Source organism: Narcine bancroftii, unplaced genomic scaffold (genome assembly GCF_036971445.1).
Source record: "Narcine bancroftii isolate sNarBan1 unplaced genomic scaffold, sNarBan1.hap1 Scaffold_76, whole genome shotgun sequence".
Classification (NCBI taxonomy): domain Eukaryota; kingdom Metazoa; phylum Chordata; class Chondrichthyes; order Torpediniformes; family Narcinidae; genus Narcine; species Narcine bancroftii.
In genome coordinates, this window is record NW_027212265.1 from 510 (window position 1) to 16,445 (window position 15,936).

The window sequence follows — 15,936 nt, forward strand, 5'->3', positions numbered from 1 at the left end:
GAAGTTTGGGGGAGACATCCAGTGTAAATCTTTTTACACACGGCATTGTGGGGTCTGGAATGCCTTGCCAGGGAATGATGGTGGAGGCTGGAACGTTAGGGGCATTTATAAGACTTCAACAGGCACGTGGATGAAAGGAAAAATTGAGGGTTATGGGGAAGGGAGGGTTTAGTACTTTTTTTAAAGGAATATATGGGTCAAAACAACATTAAGGGCTGAAGGGCCTGTACTGTAGTGTTTGTGTAACATAGGATCAAGTATTAGCATCGTGGATTGAGTTAAGAAATGGCAAGGGTGAAAAAGTGTTCACTGACTGACCTCAAGGCAGGAACCGGGATGTGGGCAACAGATTACAACAACAAATGGAAAAACTGTGATAGAAGGGCAAGGCAATGGGATGGGGGGAGTTTAACATTAGGGAAAACTAGGTTGGGACTGGATCTCGACAGTGAGTGTTTGTAGAACGCCTACGAGATAGCTTTTTAGGGCAGCTGGTTGATGAGCCCCCTGAAGGGGATCGGCTGTAATGTACCCAGAGAGCTGTGGATTTCAAACTTTCTCTTCCCACTCACATCCCACTTTAAGTAATCCCTCTACCATCGGGGTGGGGGGGCTCTGTGATTAATAAGGGATTGCTTAAGGTGGGATGTGAGTGGGAATGGAAGGTTGAGAACCACTGCTCTAGACCCAATTGGCCCATTTCCTTTGGAGTTCTGAAACCGTGCACATAATGACTCAATGAGAGACGATTAAAAGGGGTTTTCAAACCTTTTCCTTTCCACATCCCACCTTAAGCAATCCCTTACCAATCAGAGACCACCAATGGCATAGGTGGAATGTGTGGGGGAAGAAAAAGTTTGAAAACCACTGGCTTAGAGTAAAGGAGATTGACGGTGTTGTGGGCAGTGAGGGAGGTTTTCGAAGCTTGCAGAGGGATCTGGACCAGCTGGAAACATGGGCATCAAAACGGCAGATGGAGTTTAATGCAGACATGGGTGAGGTGCTGCATTTTGGAAGGACAGACCAAGAAAGGAGGTGAATGGTCAGGCACTAAGGAGTGCGGTAGAACAGAGGGATCCAGGAATATAGACATATAATTCCCTGAAAGTGGCCTCACAGGTGGACAGGGTCATAAAGAGCTTTTGGCACATTGGCCTTCAGAAATCAAAGTTCTGGGATGTTGCCCAGACTTCAGGAACTGAGTTACAAGGAAAGGTTAGATGGGTTTGGACTTTATTCCTTGGAGTGCAGAAGAATGAGGGGAAATTTGATTGAGGTATTTAAAATTATGAGGGGGACAGAGGGAGGGTGAGATACAAACCAGAGGACATGGATTAAGGGTTAAAGGGCAATGTTTAGGGGGAACTTCATGCAGAGAGGTGGGGGGGGGGGAGAGATGGTGTGGAATGAGCTGAAGTGGTGAATATGGGTTCAATTTTAACATTTAATAAGAATTTGGATAGGTACATGGATGGGAGAGGTACAGGTCAGTGGCAGAATAATAGTTAGGCACAGACTAGAAGGGCAGAAGGGGCCTGTTTCTGTGCTATAATGTTCTATGGAACCACGAGGGGGGAGGGATCATAATATGAATGAGTTCAATTTAAGATGTAGCAAGGAGAGACTGAAGTCAGATGTGTTGGTATTTCAGCAGTGGAACAGAGAGAAACTGGCCAGAGTGGATTGGAAGGGGGCACAAGTAGGGAAGATGGCAGAGCCACCAAGGGGTGGAGTGTCTACAAGAGACAGGAAAGGTGCAGGATAAATACAGACCAAAACAAGACGGAATATCCGAATGGGAAAAATTCACCCCTGTTGCTGACCAGGCAAGTCAAAGCAAAAGAGAAGGGGCAGGAAGTGTGCAAAAATTGACAATCTGAATTTAGTCATGAACAAGTCATGAAGTTTATTGTTTTGGGGCAACATTGCAGTCTAAACATTTAGATAGAACACCTTACCAAACACAGTGAACCCCTGATTTAATGCAAATTCGGGTATAATGCAATAAGTCATTCGACTTGGGTTGTCAGGGGAGAAGGGGGGGGGGGATCTCGGGCTCCTGGGGATGTTGGGCTCCCAAACAGGAGTGGGGGGCCTCGGACTCCCGAAATGATTTTTCAGAATCAGAATTTACTGTCCTGAACAAGTCGGTGATTTGCGGCAGCTTCATGGGACAAACATCCATACTATAATCATCTTACAACATTACTGTAAAAACAACAGGACTCAAAAAGTCAGATCATGTCGGGTTCACGGATCATTCAGGAATCTGATGGCAGAGGGGAAGAAGCTGTCCTTGTGCTCATTCTTGGGCTCCTGGACCTTTTTCCCGATGGGAGCAGAGTGAAGAAGGTGGGGGGGGTCTTTGAGGCTGCTTTTTGAAGATCCTGCTTCGTGTTGATGTCCTCAATGGAATGAAGTCTGGGGCCCATGATGTCGCATGCCGAGTGAATAACCCCCTGGAGTTTATTCTCACCCTGAAAGTTGGTGCCTCTGTTCCAACCGGCCAGAACGCTCCCCGCGGTCCCCACCTGTAGAAGTTTACGAGAGTTCGGTTACGTACCAAATCTCCTCAGACCCCTCACAAAGTCGAGCTTTCTTCTGGAGGCTCCGGGATGGATCCCCGGAGATATCAAACCCCAGGAAGTTGAAGTTAGAACACTACAGCATAGTACAGGCCCTTCAGCCTTTGATTTTGTGCCGACCCATATATTCCTACCAAAAAATTTGAAACCCTCCCTACCCTGTAACCCTCTTTTTCTTTCATCTCTGCATCTTAAAAGAGTCCTCAAGTACCCCCAATGTTCCAGCCTCTACTACCCCTTCCCCCGGGAATGCATTCCAGGTCCCCACAACTCTCGGTGTCTCTCCTAAACTTCACCTTGCAAAGATGTCCTCTGGTATTTGCTATTCTTGTCCTGGTTGGGGGGGGGGGGGCAGGGGAAGGTGCTGGCTGTCTGCCTTATCAAGTTCTTAGCCCTTTATGTTGCTGACCCCTTGACGAGGACTGGCTCATGTTCTCTTGACTCCCTCCTGAAGTCCACAATCATCTCTGGTTTTGCTGATGTTGACCGCAAAGTTGTTGTCGTTCAATGAGCTGATTGATCTCCCTCCTGTACGCCGCCTCATCGTTCAAAGGTTATTTGGTTGGATATGTACATACAAGAGTATCGAAGGGTGAGTGTGAGCAGTTCCTTTGGTTGTTGAGCATTCTCACTGCCTGTGGTAAGGTGCTATCCCTCAGTCTGGTGGTAAAAACTCATCCAAATGCTGGAGGTACTCAGCCAGTCACTCAGCGTCCGCAGGAGGCAAAGATACGTTGCTGACATTTCGGGCCTGAGCCCTGCAAGGTATAAGCAGAATGGGCCAGAAGCAGGAAATCTCAGAGACAGTGCCGGCTGGATGAGGATTCCGGACCAACCCATTGTGGTGATTAGATACAAGGGGGAGAGGTGAGAATTGATGATGTCTGTGCAAAAGGAGAAAGAGAGACAGAGCTGGGGAAAGAAGTGTGGTGGTTGGTCGGGGGGGGGGGGGGGGGGTAACGACTTAACGAAAGCCAGAGAAGTCGGTTAATGTGCCCAGATAGAAGATGTTGTTCCTCCAATTTGCAAGTGGTCTCAGCTGAGGGAGGCTCTGTATCTCTTCCCCAATAGCCACCGCTGAACAATGCTATGCGCGCCCTCTTCAGACAACAATCCCGGTAGACCATGCTGATAGTTGGGGGGGGGGGGGACTCCAGCGATCCTCTCTGCCACTCCTACAGTCCCTGCAGATTGATCTCTACAGTGATCGTACCGCCCGGTGAGGTGGCCGGCCAGGGCGCTCGGTAGAGGGCACTCCTGATGTGATGGCGGCCATTGGCCTTGCCCGCTTCAGCCTTCTTAGGAAGTGCGGCCACTGCTGAGAAGATGTCGAGTGTCCATGATAGGGCAGTGAACTCTTGAGTGTTATGAGCCCAGAGGACTCCAAAAACTAGCAACAGAACTTCACCAAGACAATGGTTACTTCAACATAAATGATTTTTTTTCAAACAACAAGATCAATCTGTAACTGTTACTAATTATCCCCCATTTCATTCTAAGTGCACGTGTATGTAATGTGCACGTGTTCAGGGAAGTTCTTTGTTTCACTGTCCAATCATTCACTTTTCACTTCTCCAAGTTCGCCAGTATCAGGCCAACTTCTGGACTGTGCCTGGAATTGAACACCTCTGGTTGCTTAATTTGCTCAGGTTTCAGAGAGAGATTCATTGTTCATTGGACACACACCCAACTGATCTTCTTCAATCAGTCTTGCCCAAGAAACTTGCCCACCCCCCGTGGGGGTTTCCCCAAAACGCAACCTCGCCTTCAAGGTGTCCACCAGGAGTTCTTCTTTTATCCCTGTGATGATCCAACTACCAGCTGACTCCAGGGGGCGATCTCTGTACCTGCAGGAAGACCACCTAAGGGGCTGACTCCACCTGGCCAGCTGTCAATCAGTTGACCCGAATATAAACCTGAGCCGGCCCCTCCTGAGTCAGTCACACAGGGAGCCACCAAGGCATGAACTGGTGTTCAGACTTTCACTGCAATAAAGCCTGTTGTACAGTCTTTTGAGTTTTGTGCTTGCTTGCTGCTACCTAAGCGCACCACAGTTTATTCCAGAAAAATTTAAAGAGAGACCATGGAGAAGTTTCTGACAATCGGGAGCCTGGAGATTGACCCCCAACATAAGGATGCCCAGGCACGCTTTGAGATCTGGAAGTACGCGATTGAGCCAATCATCCTAACACAGACTAAGGTGATCATCACCAACCAGAAACGGCTCATGTTGTTCCGCACCAAGCTGGGCCTACGAGCTTTCTAGGCCATCAAGGACTATAAACCTGCGATGGCCATCCTGCAGAGCATGCACAAGCCCCCGACAAACGTGATCTATGCCCAGTCCCTACTCAGCATCAGTTCCCAGCAGCCAGGAGAGATGGCAGATGTCTATAAAGGCCACTCGCCCCTTTGAATGGCTTAGCATCAACTTCAAGGGCCCCCTACCTTCCACGAACAAGAACGTCTATTTCCTCTCAGTCGTAGATGAGTACTCCCGTTTCCCATTGACATCCCTTGCCCGGACATCTCCACAGACACCGTTATCACCATCACCCGGCATTCATGCACAATGACCGGGGGGGGGGGGGGTCCTGAATCAGATCCAGGAGCGGTGCAGGCTGCAGACTTCCCTGGGTGACAAACACGCGCCTGATGCCTTTTCTTGCCACAACTGGAACTCACTGAGTCTTTAGCCGGGCAACGGGATCGGGGATGCTGGCTCTTGCCGCAGAAAAAGCACTCCCTAGCACAGGAAATGGCAGCCATTAGGGCTAGGGTAGCGGGAGCAGCCGGTCCTCAGAAGGGGTTACCTCAGTGATGGAACTTGCTGGCTTCGAGGTCGCCGTACTTGAGCTTGGCCTGTTCCAGTGATTTAGCCAGTTCCCTCTTACCCTGCCTCATGTACCTCAAGCAGGCCACCGCGACTAGAGTGTTCTGGATCTGTTCTCCCTCATGTACACAGCCCGTAGCCGCTTTGTACCTGCACTTCTTGGCAAGCGTCCACAGATCCAGCAGGTAGTCATCGATGGTCTCTCCTGGTTGCTGGTCGATGCCTCGCTAGGACCTTGTTTTGCGACTTCAGGAACCGAGCCTTCAACACCTCAATGGCAGCATCATATGTAGAGCAGTCCCTGATGACTGTGTACCCTTTTGTTCCTATCCTCGAAACGAGTACAGACCTTCTGAGTTCATCAGTGTGGAAGATGTCTCTGATCACGTTCAGGTAGGCCTAGAAGGAGGTTAGCCAGTATGTGAACTCCTCAGCTGTGTCAGTAGCAAACTGGGCTTGAGCAGCACTTCCATCATCAATAAAATTGTAAAGTAATAAAAGCTCTCACGACTGGAGGGAGAACAAATGCTTTTATTAGCTTATAACTGAGGGTAGAGTCTCACAGTTGTCTGAAAAAGGGTTTTGGGTTTAGACAGGACACCATGGTTGTATATGGGTAGATGGGGGTGGAGCTTGGAGGCGGGACCAGCCATCATCACAACACACTACCAGTGAATCCTAGTTCACTGCATCTTTGCTCCAGGGAATCAAGTCTGAAGCTGCTTAACCCTTCCCTGTAACTCAGGCCAATGTCCCAGTAAATCTTCTCTACCCTCTTTCCATCTGGGCCCCTCCAGCCCATGGCGTGAACATTGACTTTCCTGCTTCCACTAAATCTACTCACCTTTCCTTTTCCACCTCCCTCTCCTGTCTTTCCAGTTCTGCCATCCACCCAGCCATCCCCCTTCATCACTGCTGTCCCTTTCCCCCTTTCTCCCCCTCTCCCTCCCCCTCTTACCTCTATCTCTCTGCCCCTCTCTTCCTCTTCCCTCTCTCTCCCCCTCCTTCTCTCTCCTTCCCCTCCATCAGAGGATCTCTGCTATCTGAATCGGGGGTCTTCACCCATCCAAACTGTTTTCGTCTCTCCCCAAATATCCACGTGTCCCTTCACGCCTCCACTTGGAAGGTGAAGAAGGTTCCAGAAGGCCCGGGCTCGTAGTTGGGTGGCGGGTTGAGGGGTTCCAAGGGCCAAGAAGATCCAGATACCAGTCTCTCTGCGTTGCTCTCGGACCCCATTCTTCGCACCCGTCTGAGGAGGGATCCCACTGCTCCTTTCCTCTGAGGCTCCTGCACCACCATCTTGTAGAGGGGAGGGGGGTCTCCAGAGGGGTGGGGAGGGTGGAGGGGCCCAAAATGGTCCAAATCAATCCTGGGATGTCCGTCACGATGGTTCGGTAGGGTGGGATGGTGAGGGATCTGTTCCCCCTGTTGTTGGGGGGGGAAGATAAGGGGGGGAGGAGAGAGGGAGAGAAAGGGGGAGAGGGTGAGAGAGAGGGAGGAGTGAGAGAGAGAGAGATAGAGGGAGAGGGTAGAGAGAGAAGGGGAGAAGGGTAGAGAGGAAATATAGGGAGAGAGGGGGAGGGGAATGAGAAGGGGGGTGGGAGAGCATTAGGTGATGGTACTGAGGCCAATGCTGTCACACAGAGACTCCCCGTATTCCTGAAGGTCTCTCCTCCATACCTGAGCGTTTCACCTTCTCGAGTGCCTCTCCTCATTTCTGAGGGTCTCACTCTCTCATCACTGTCTCACCCTATTTCTGAGGAACTCTCCCCATTCCCGAGGGTCTCCCTGTTTCAGAGGGTCCCACCCATCTCTGAGGGACCTCCTCATTCCCGAGAGTTTTGCCTCATCCCCAAGGGTCACACCCTCTCCCAGCACCTGCGGCGCGGTTCTTCAGCCCCCTCTGCCAGCCGCAGCCCCTCCTTACCCTCCATTTCACTTTCCCAGAGGGTCCGGAGCCTCCCCTGCTCACACTCCACAGCACACAGCCCAGTGACGGACTCCAATCCACCTTTGACCACAAGCCAACCATGCAATGGTCCCTGCGACTCCGACAGCCGCCAAATTTCCTGAATCTGTAAATACCACCCGACACTGTTTTTACACACACCTCCGAGTGAATGTGGTGATACGGCCACCAGTCGACTGCAAGGGGCGATCTCTGTACCTGCAGGAAGACCACCTAGGGAGCTGACTCCACCTGGCTGGCTGTCAATTAGCCGACCTGAATATAAACCTGAGCCAGCCCGTCCTGAGACAGCCACATGGGGAGCCAACAATGCTTGAATTTACTGGAATAAAGCCTGTTGTACAGTCTTTCCTGAGTTTGTGCTTGCTCGCTTGCTACCTCAGCGCACCACAACCCCCCTACTCCAGGAGAAGCGCATTAACCAGGTGCTTCCACTTGTAGTCGAGAATAGGCTGAGCTCTCATCTAAAATCCCTTTATATCAAAATGAACTTTTTTTCTTTCCTGTTAACAGCCAGTTTCTGAAAACATGGAATCTATTGGGGATTAAAAAAGTGGATTCTTTTGAAGCAGGCAAATTTATAATTGAATGAAGGAAGAAAAATATCAAATTCCTAATGAAATTTTTTTTGCTATTATCAAGTAAAAGCTTTTCTAACTGAAAAGTTAGGCTATATAGATTAAAATTGCCCAGACAATCTGGTTTAGAGTCATTACTTACTAGAGGAGATATAAATCAATTTTTTTCTGAGATGGATAAATTATTACAAAGTAAAATCATAAATCTAGATTGAAACAGGAATCTGATTTGAATAGAAAAATAGATGAAAATGATTGGAGGAATTTGTGTAAAGATAGTACGACTAAGGTTGTAGATTAGTACAGTATGTCTTTTTGCATCAATTACACCTAACCGCTCAAAAATGAAAGAGATTTAATTTAATGTCATCAGATTTATGGTTAGGTATGGTAAAGAGATAGGTACGTTTCTTCATTCGACCTGGATCTATCCTAAAGTTAAGACTTTTTGGACACACGTTAAATTATTTGTGGACAAAGTATTTAAAAAGTTCTTTCATCCATTGGTGTTTCTACTAGGAGATATTAAAATGATTGGTTTACAATTTATCAAATTGGATTTTTAAGTTTAGCTTTAGCCATATCTAAGAAATGTTTAGCTTATCACATGGAAATCCGATATGGCTTTGGGAATGCAAAGGTGGCAGACGGAAATGAAATTATGCATCCCTCTTGAAAAGATAACATACAATTTAAGAGGCAAATTTTTTTTAAGCAAGTATGGGGCCCATTATTTGAAAATTCTGGGTTTGAAGATTTAAGCTCTCGATCTGTCCCGGTGACGGATCTTGGTTTCCATGGCTGGAGTTGAATTATATATACATGTGTAACTAATAATCTCCTTTCTTTTTTTCTTCGGGGTAGTCATAGGGGAAGGAGGGTGGGGATTAGTGGGGAGGGAAGGGAAGTTTTTTTGTTATATTATCCATGTATATTTTTTATGTATTAATTAAAATGTGGTTTTAAAATTTTAAAATATTTTTTAAAATAGGCTAAGCTCGGAACTGAAAACCTAGCCTCAAAGCACAATGCACGGTTCCAACTGTAAAACTCTCCCTCTCTCCAAAGGGGTCAGCCCAGGTTTTTTTCCCTTCCAATAAGGGAAAATGCCCATCTGTAAAGGTGGAGGTTCTTCACCTTACGCCTAAAGACGTACCTTCTCGAATATGCCGTGATTGGCTCCGAGGCGCCAATTCCAACCCTTCTCAGGGAAGGATAATTGGCAGAGGCCGACTTGAATGTACAGCTGCTCCGAGCAGCTGGTTAGGAGTGGCCTGATGCTGCCGTCAGCCTGCGACCCATCTCCCCACTCACCCCTGTCCCTTCATGGGAGGCCGGCAGGACCTGTGACAGCCTCATTGGACCACTGGCCTTCGGGGACACTCTGTGGCCCAAAACACAAAGCAGTTCCAGCTGCCTGGGAGATTATGGATAGGGAAGACAGCCTTTGCTCTGCTGCGTATTTATGATGGCTGGTTCCAAGGCACCAGTCGCCCCGCCTCGATTGGCTCTGGAGGGCACTAAGAGGCATCATTGGACATGAATGGTGCGCTGGAGCAGTCTTTTAAGGATGTTCCATGAAAGGTAAGCTTTCGATCCGCTCTTGTAACCACCCTCCAGTCGGAGGCTTGACATGAAATGGCCTTCTCTCTCCACTGAGAACAGCAACCTTCAACCAGACTTGGATTGCTGGCACTGGCAGAAGATCAGTCAGTCTCTGAGCCTGGACGTCTGTCCTTTTAAAGGCAATAGTCCCTTTTGATTCCACAACATCAGTCCTATTAACACCTACTCGTGACGTCTTCATAAGCCCTCTTCAAAGTCACTGTAAAGACATGAAGGCTTCATCTTGGCCATAATTTAGGATGCCTTGTGTGAAATGTTAATATCTGTGAAGTGTGACCTAAACTAACCCCCCCACCCCTTCACAACCTCAACCTTTTTTTAAGATATATTTTCATTATAACTTTATTCCCCCATTCTGTAACACAAGGTACTTTCCACATTCGTCAAGGTCGGGGATGATGGATTTCATTCCGTTGGTCTATTTATGGGCTCTCAAGCCCAGTGTTGGCCTTGAAAGATCTTCCACATGCAGGGCAGTTGGTCCTAGATCGGGCTTAGTTCGTTGCTGCCTCTCTTCCCATCGACTTCTTGTGCCATTCCTTCTCTGATGAGGGTTTCCTGACCTTGATTTCCCAGTGATTAATGTCAGTGTTAATGTTGGCTTTTAAGACATCTTGAATCTCCTCTGTTGTCTACCTCTTTTACATTTGCCTTTTTCTTTAATTGAATTTTATATATTGTTACACGTTATACATGGCTTTAAAGCGACAGATTGTGGTTTCGTGTAGGTAACTTCAGAATGTGACACAATGGCTTATAAAAGGGATTAAAATTGGGTTAGCCATTAGGTTGCATGCATTTCACAGACAGGACAATGCCTTGCAAAGTTCCAAGGGCAGGTGCAAACAGAAGGTTCTGAGCTTTAGCAAAGCCTGGAAACTGCAACATTGGCAAACTAAAACCAAAAAAAAACCCAGTGCCTGGAACATCAGGATGGGAGGGTTGTTGCTTGTTGGACACCCCAAACAGGAGTGTCTTCCAGAAGAAACTTGTCTTCTTTCCTGGTTCTTCGGACAGAGTTCTCCTCCTCTTCACCACACTGGGATGACTAGCTGCCACTCCTGATTTCCACAGAGAGTAGTCAGGCTACCATGTTAGAATTCTGCCCAGTCTTGGGAAAAAAAGCCTTTTCAGCAGGCTCCTCTTCTGTCCAGCCTTTTCTCAAGCCCCTTTCACAGTAAATTGGCCATTCCATGCTCCCAGGATAGGAATGGGGATTGGCCTTTCACACTAGACCACTCCTAACCGGGACACTGAATGCTTTCACACTTTCAAGGGTTTATCCCTGGCGTTTGGTCTGTTCTATAAAAAGACCAGGAGTGTTATGACCACAGCTGATGTGGATGGACATTTCTTCAAAAGGCAACAATATACAATTCAAGAACCTGTAGTAGCCACAACTCCAGTCTTCCCATCAGTTCAACATTAATTCTGGGCATCAAAATTCAAAGGCCTCACTTCAACACTGAATTTGAAAGGCTGAACTTTGAAGTAACTTTCTGGATTTTGTCTTGGACGGTAACGGGTACAACACTAACACACACTAATACATCTGCGAATAGTTGGGGATAGATTTATTGTTAAGGATAGTTTAAAAGTTAACACTATAGATTGAAATAAAATTAGTGTTTTAAAATTAAACCCAGTCTGGTTCATTGTCCATTGCGGTTCGTAACACAACTTAAGTTTTAAGCCCCAGATGAGAAGGATTTGGGGCAAGCATGGCCAAGTGAGACGAGCTCAGGCTGGGCTCCAGGAGAGAAGCAATGGAGAGCAAGGCATCCCAGCGTGCCCGCGGAAAGGAAAAGTCCCCTATATCCAAACAGTCTTCCCCTCCCCACCCACCGAACCTTGGAACAGATTTGTGAAGTTAAAATCACATCCTGTGATGGCCTCGCCGGGGGGTTAAACAAGTGCAATGGTGGCGGGAGAAGAAGATGCGATTCACCTCTTGCCTTACCCGTCGGCGTCTTCCCAGGACTGACAGGCGCTTCGGCCAATCAGAGTCGGCGCCAAAGATAGGAGCCTATCATAAGCGGGAGAGAGGGGGGGCGAGATGCGTGATGTCAGAATAGGTGGTGGGACCGCCCAAGCACATCAACAGGCCTCTCGCCCGCTGCGCATAACCGAACCAATCGTAAGACGGTGGGCGAGACCTCATCTGCCGAAACGGCGCTTCGAACCAATTGTAAGGGAGGGGGCGGGACTGCAGCCGCCACGAACCAATCGCAAGAAGGCGGGTGAATCCGCAGCTACCGAGCGACACCTCGCCGAACCAACCATAAGAAAGGTCGGGACCGCAGCCGACGAGCGATGCCGCTTCGAACCAATCGTAAGAGGAGGTAAGGTCCGGAGCCGCCGAGCGTCGTCGCTTTGAGCCAATCGTGAGAGGGGCGGGACAGCAGCGCCGCCGCGAACCAATCGCGACCTACCAGTCGAGCGTCCACCCGCTGGACCAATCAGCGGGGGGCCGGCATGCAAATGAGGGGAGGCGAATTTGAATAAAAGCCAGCGGGACGAGGCCGACGTTAAAGGGAATTAAAGTCGGCCGTCATTTAAATGCATCGGAGGCGGGCGATGAGGTGACATGTCGGGCGGCGGGGAGACAGAGGAAATAGCGGCCCTAAGGGCCGAGGTGGAGAGGCTGGGCGCTGAGCTGGCTGAGACAAGCGAGCAGAAGGTGCGGGCGGCCCAGTACGGGCTGGCGGTGCTGGAGGAGAAGCAGGGCCTGGCGCTGCGCCACGCCGAGCTGGAGCAGGAGCATGAAACCGCCGTGAGGGAGCTCGAGCGCCTCAAAGAGGTAAGCCCGCCCCCTCGCCGTTCAGCTAATCGCTTTTCGCCCCCGCGCCCATTGGTCGTTGCCGCCGTCGATCACCAGCGTCCCTCCTCCGTCGCTTGCCGTCCCCTCCACGTTCATTGGTCGGTGTCGCCGTCAATCATCCATGTTCCACCACTCTCCCCAACGGTCCGGTGTGAGGCGGGCTCGATCGTCGTGCGCACCAATTGGCGCGCGTGGGCGGTGGCTTTTGGGGGCAACTGATTGGTCAAGGCCGCCACCGTCATCCGGCGGGTAAAGAGGCGGGCTCATCCCGCTATCACCAGTATTCGGGCGTGGGCGTGGGCGTCGCCTTTCTAGGTAACTGATTGGTTGATACCGCCATCCCGCGGGAAGAGCGAGCCGGCCTCACCCCGCTTTCGCCAGTGTAAATGGCGTTTTGGAGCATTGATTGGTCACTTGCCTGTCAATCAACATCCATGCATGATCTGCCCCCCTCCACCGATCGGCGCACGTGGGGTGCCGACGTTCTAGTCAGCTGAGTGGTTGCCGCAGCTGTCTATCAGCTGCTTCTCCAATGGTACACGAGAGATGTGCTTGCTCACACCTCCCGCACCTGCCAATCATTGGTGGGCCGCCTCACGGATTGGAGGTGGGGGCACAAAGTCGGAGGGCATTTACTTGTATCCCCGCTTCCCCCCCCCAGAAGCGGGGCTGTAATTGGTCAATCTCGTGTTTGGCTGTTGATGCATGTCAATCGGGGGCAAAGAGAGGTGGGACCCTGGTACCCAAGAGATCCCGCCATTTACCCCATAATCCCATATTCCCACCTTTTGCCTTATAATCCTGAGATCCCAAAATCCTGAGATCCCCCTGTTCACATTATATTCCCAAGATACCACTGTTTGCCCCATATTCCTGTGTTTGCCCCTTAATTCCTGAGATCCTGCTATTCACACCATATTCCCAAGATGCTGCTGTTCACACCATATTCTCAAGATCCCACCATTGACTCCATAATCCTGAGATCCTGCCATTCGCACCGTTTTCCCAAGATCCCACTGTTCACTCCATAATCCTGATATCCCACCGTTCACCCCATAATTTGCAAGATCCTGCTGTTCACACTATATTCTCAAGATCCTGCCATTCACCCCATAATCCCGCCGTTCACCCCAGAACCCTGATATCCTGCCATTTACTCCATAATCTCGCAATCTTGCTGTTTAGCATGGTTCCCTGACATCCCACCATTCACCCTATAACCCTGATTCCTTGCTGTTCACCCTATAACTCTGACATCCCTGATACTTCCTGCCATTTACCCTAAAACCCCAACATCCCACAACTCCCCTGCCATTTACCCTATAACCTCAAGATCCCACGACGCTTACCTGCCATTCACCCTGGTACCCCAGGATCACCCCGTCTCTACTTGCCATTCACCTTTGGGGCCTTGAGATCTCTCAACATACCCCTGATCACCCGAGGTCTTTCCTGAAAAGATAAACCCGAGTCGGCATGGTTTCCTTCAAGGAAAATCCTGCCTGACAAACCTATTGCAAATTTTTTTTTGGAGCAGACAGGCTGAGGAGATGGCATGGATGCTATGTATTTCAAAAGGCCACACATGAGACCACTGGACAAGATGAGGGAAGGAGACTAGCCTGGCTGGTTGTCAGGAAACAGAGAGTAGGAATTCTGGCTGGGCTACTGGTTGCCCGCAGTGTTCCGCAGGCCCCTTTGTTTTATGTTGTACGTTGATGATTTGGATTGCACCCAAATTAACAGATGATGCCGAAAGAGGTGATCGGTAGAGATGGTGCTGAGGACGTGGAAAGGCTGCAGAGACTTGGTGGGATTCGGAGAACTGGCAAAGAAATACAGTGTTGGAAAGTATACGGTCACACACTTTGAGGGAAGACAGTCAGACGATAATGTAGATGGGGAGAAAATTCCAAGGGAATCCTTGTTCAGGACAGCCTAAAGCAGTGATTTTTCACTCCCACACTGTCTTTAGTAATCCCTATGCTATAGGTGCTCTGTGATTAGTAAGGGATTCATTTTTTTTTTTAAATTTAGACCTACAGCATGGTGACAGCCCTTTTCGGCCCATGAGTCCATGCCGCCCAATTTATACCCCATTAACCCTACGACACCCACCGTACCTGTGGTATGTTATTAAATGGTGGGAGGAAACCAGAGGCTCTTCTCCCACCACCACCAGGAAAATCCCCATGCAGACACGGGGAGAATGTACAAACTCCTTACGGGCAGCCTGGGGTCCCAACCAATGGTGCTGTAAAGGCATTGTGCTAACCACTATGCCAACCATGCCCGCCCTTAGGGTGGTGTGTGAGTGGAAAGAAAAAGGATTGAAAACCCCTATTTTAATCATCCCTCATTGACTCGTTATGTGTACGGTTTCAGAACTCCAAAGAAAATTGGCCAATTGGGTCTAGAGCAATGGTTCTCAACCTTCCATTCCCACTCACATCCCACCTTAAGCAATCCCTTACTGATCACAGAGCCCCAATGGCAGAGGGATTACTTAAAGTGGGAAGTGAATGGGAAAAGAAAGCTTGAAATCCACAGCTCTAAGGTCTCTTGTCATCCCTGGGTGCGTTACACCATATCCAATCCAGTACAGCTGATCCCCTTCAGGGGGCTCATCAACCAGTTGCCCTAAGAAGCCACCTCGTAGGCATTCTACAAACACTCATTGTCGAGATCCAGTCCCAACCTGGTTTTCCCTAGTGTTAAACTCCCCCCCGCCCCATCCCATTGCCTTGCCTTTCTGACACAGCTTTTCCATTTGTTGTTGTAATCTGTTGCCCACATCCCGGCTACTGCCTTGAGGCCAGTCACAGCTAACAGTGTCTTTTCACCCTTGCCATTTCTTAACTCAACCCACAACGATTCTAATACCTGATCCTATGTCACAATGAACACTACAGCACAGTACCGGCCCTTCGCCCCTCAATGTTGTTCTAACCCACATATTCCTTAAAAAAAAAGTACTAAACCCTCCCTACCCCATAACCCTTGATTTTTTTTCTTCCATCCTAAGAGTGTCTAAAATGCCCCCAATGTTCCAGCCTCCACCACCACCCTCAGCAAGGCATTCCAGGCCCCCACAACTCTCTGCATTTATATAAAAAAAACTTACCCCTAAACCTCCCTCCCTTCACTTTGTACAGACGTCCTCTGGTGTTTGCTGATCCCACCCTAAGAAACAGACACTGGCCGTCCACCCTTGTCGACCTCGATCAAGTCTCCTCTCATCCTTCTACGCTCCAAAGAGAAAAGTCCCAGCTCTGCCAACCTTGCCTCACAGGACACATTCTCCAATCCAGGCAATGACCTGGTTCATCTCCTCTGCCCCCTCTCCATAGCTTCCACATCTTTCCTGTAATGAGGTGGAGTGTAAGTGAAAAGAAAATGTTTGTAAACCTTGAGGTGGTGAAGAAGGCAAATGCTACGTCGGCATTAATTTCCAGAGAACAGCAGACGAGAGCAGGGGTGTACTGGTGAGATCTCACATGGAGCACTGTGTACAGCTCTTGGTG

General features: G+C 49.3%; 1 protein-coding gene and 1 long non-coding RNA gene across 6 annotated transcripts in view; one reads left to right on the forward strand and one right to left on the reverse strand.

Moving 5' to 3' along the window:
• Nucleotides 1–1,881: 1,881 nt before the first annotated feature.
• On the reverse strand, nt 1,882–12,386 carry LOC138751147 (uncharacterized). 2 transcript variants are annotated; one of them, XR_011349735.1, is made up of 2 exons: nt 11,540–12,386; nt 1,882–2,531 (listed from the first exon to the last, which is right to left on the reverse strand). It is a non-coding gene; the product is annotated as an uncharacterized lncRNA (long non-coding RNA). The 2 variants fall into 2 exon arrangements; XR_011349736.1 differs by having other exon boundaries at nt 5,569–12,386.
• Nucleotides 11,665–15,936, forward strand: part of LOC138751146 (protein bicaudal D homolog 2-like) — a 51,848-nt gene continuing 47,576 nt past the window's right edge. For all 4 annotated transcript variants that reach the window (XM_069913208.1, XM_069913209.1, XM_069913210.1 and 1 more), the window contains exon 1: nt 11,665–12,391. In XM_069913208.1, coding sequence (XP_069769309.1) covers nt 12,179–12,391 — 213 coding nt within the window. In that variant the 5' untranslated portion in view covers nt 11,665–12,178. The remainder of the gene's footprint in view (nt 12,392–15,936) is intronic.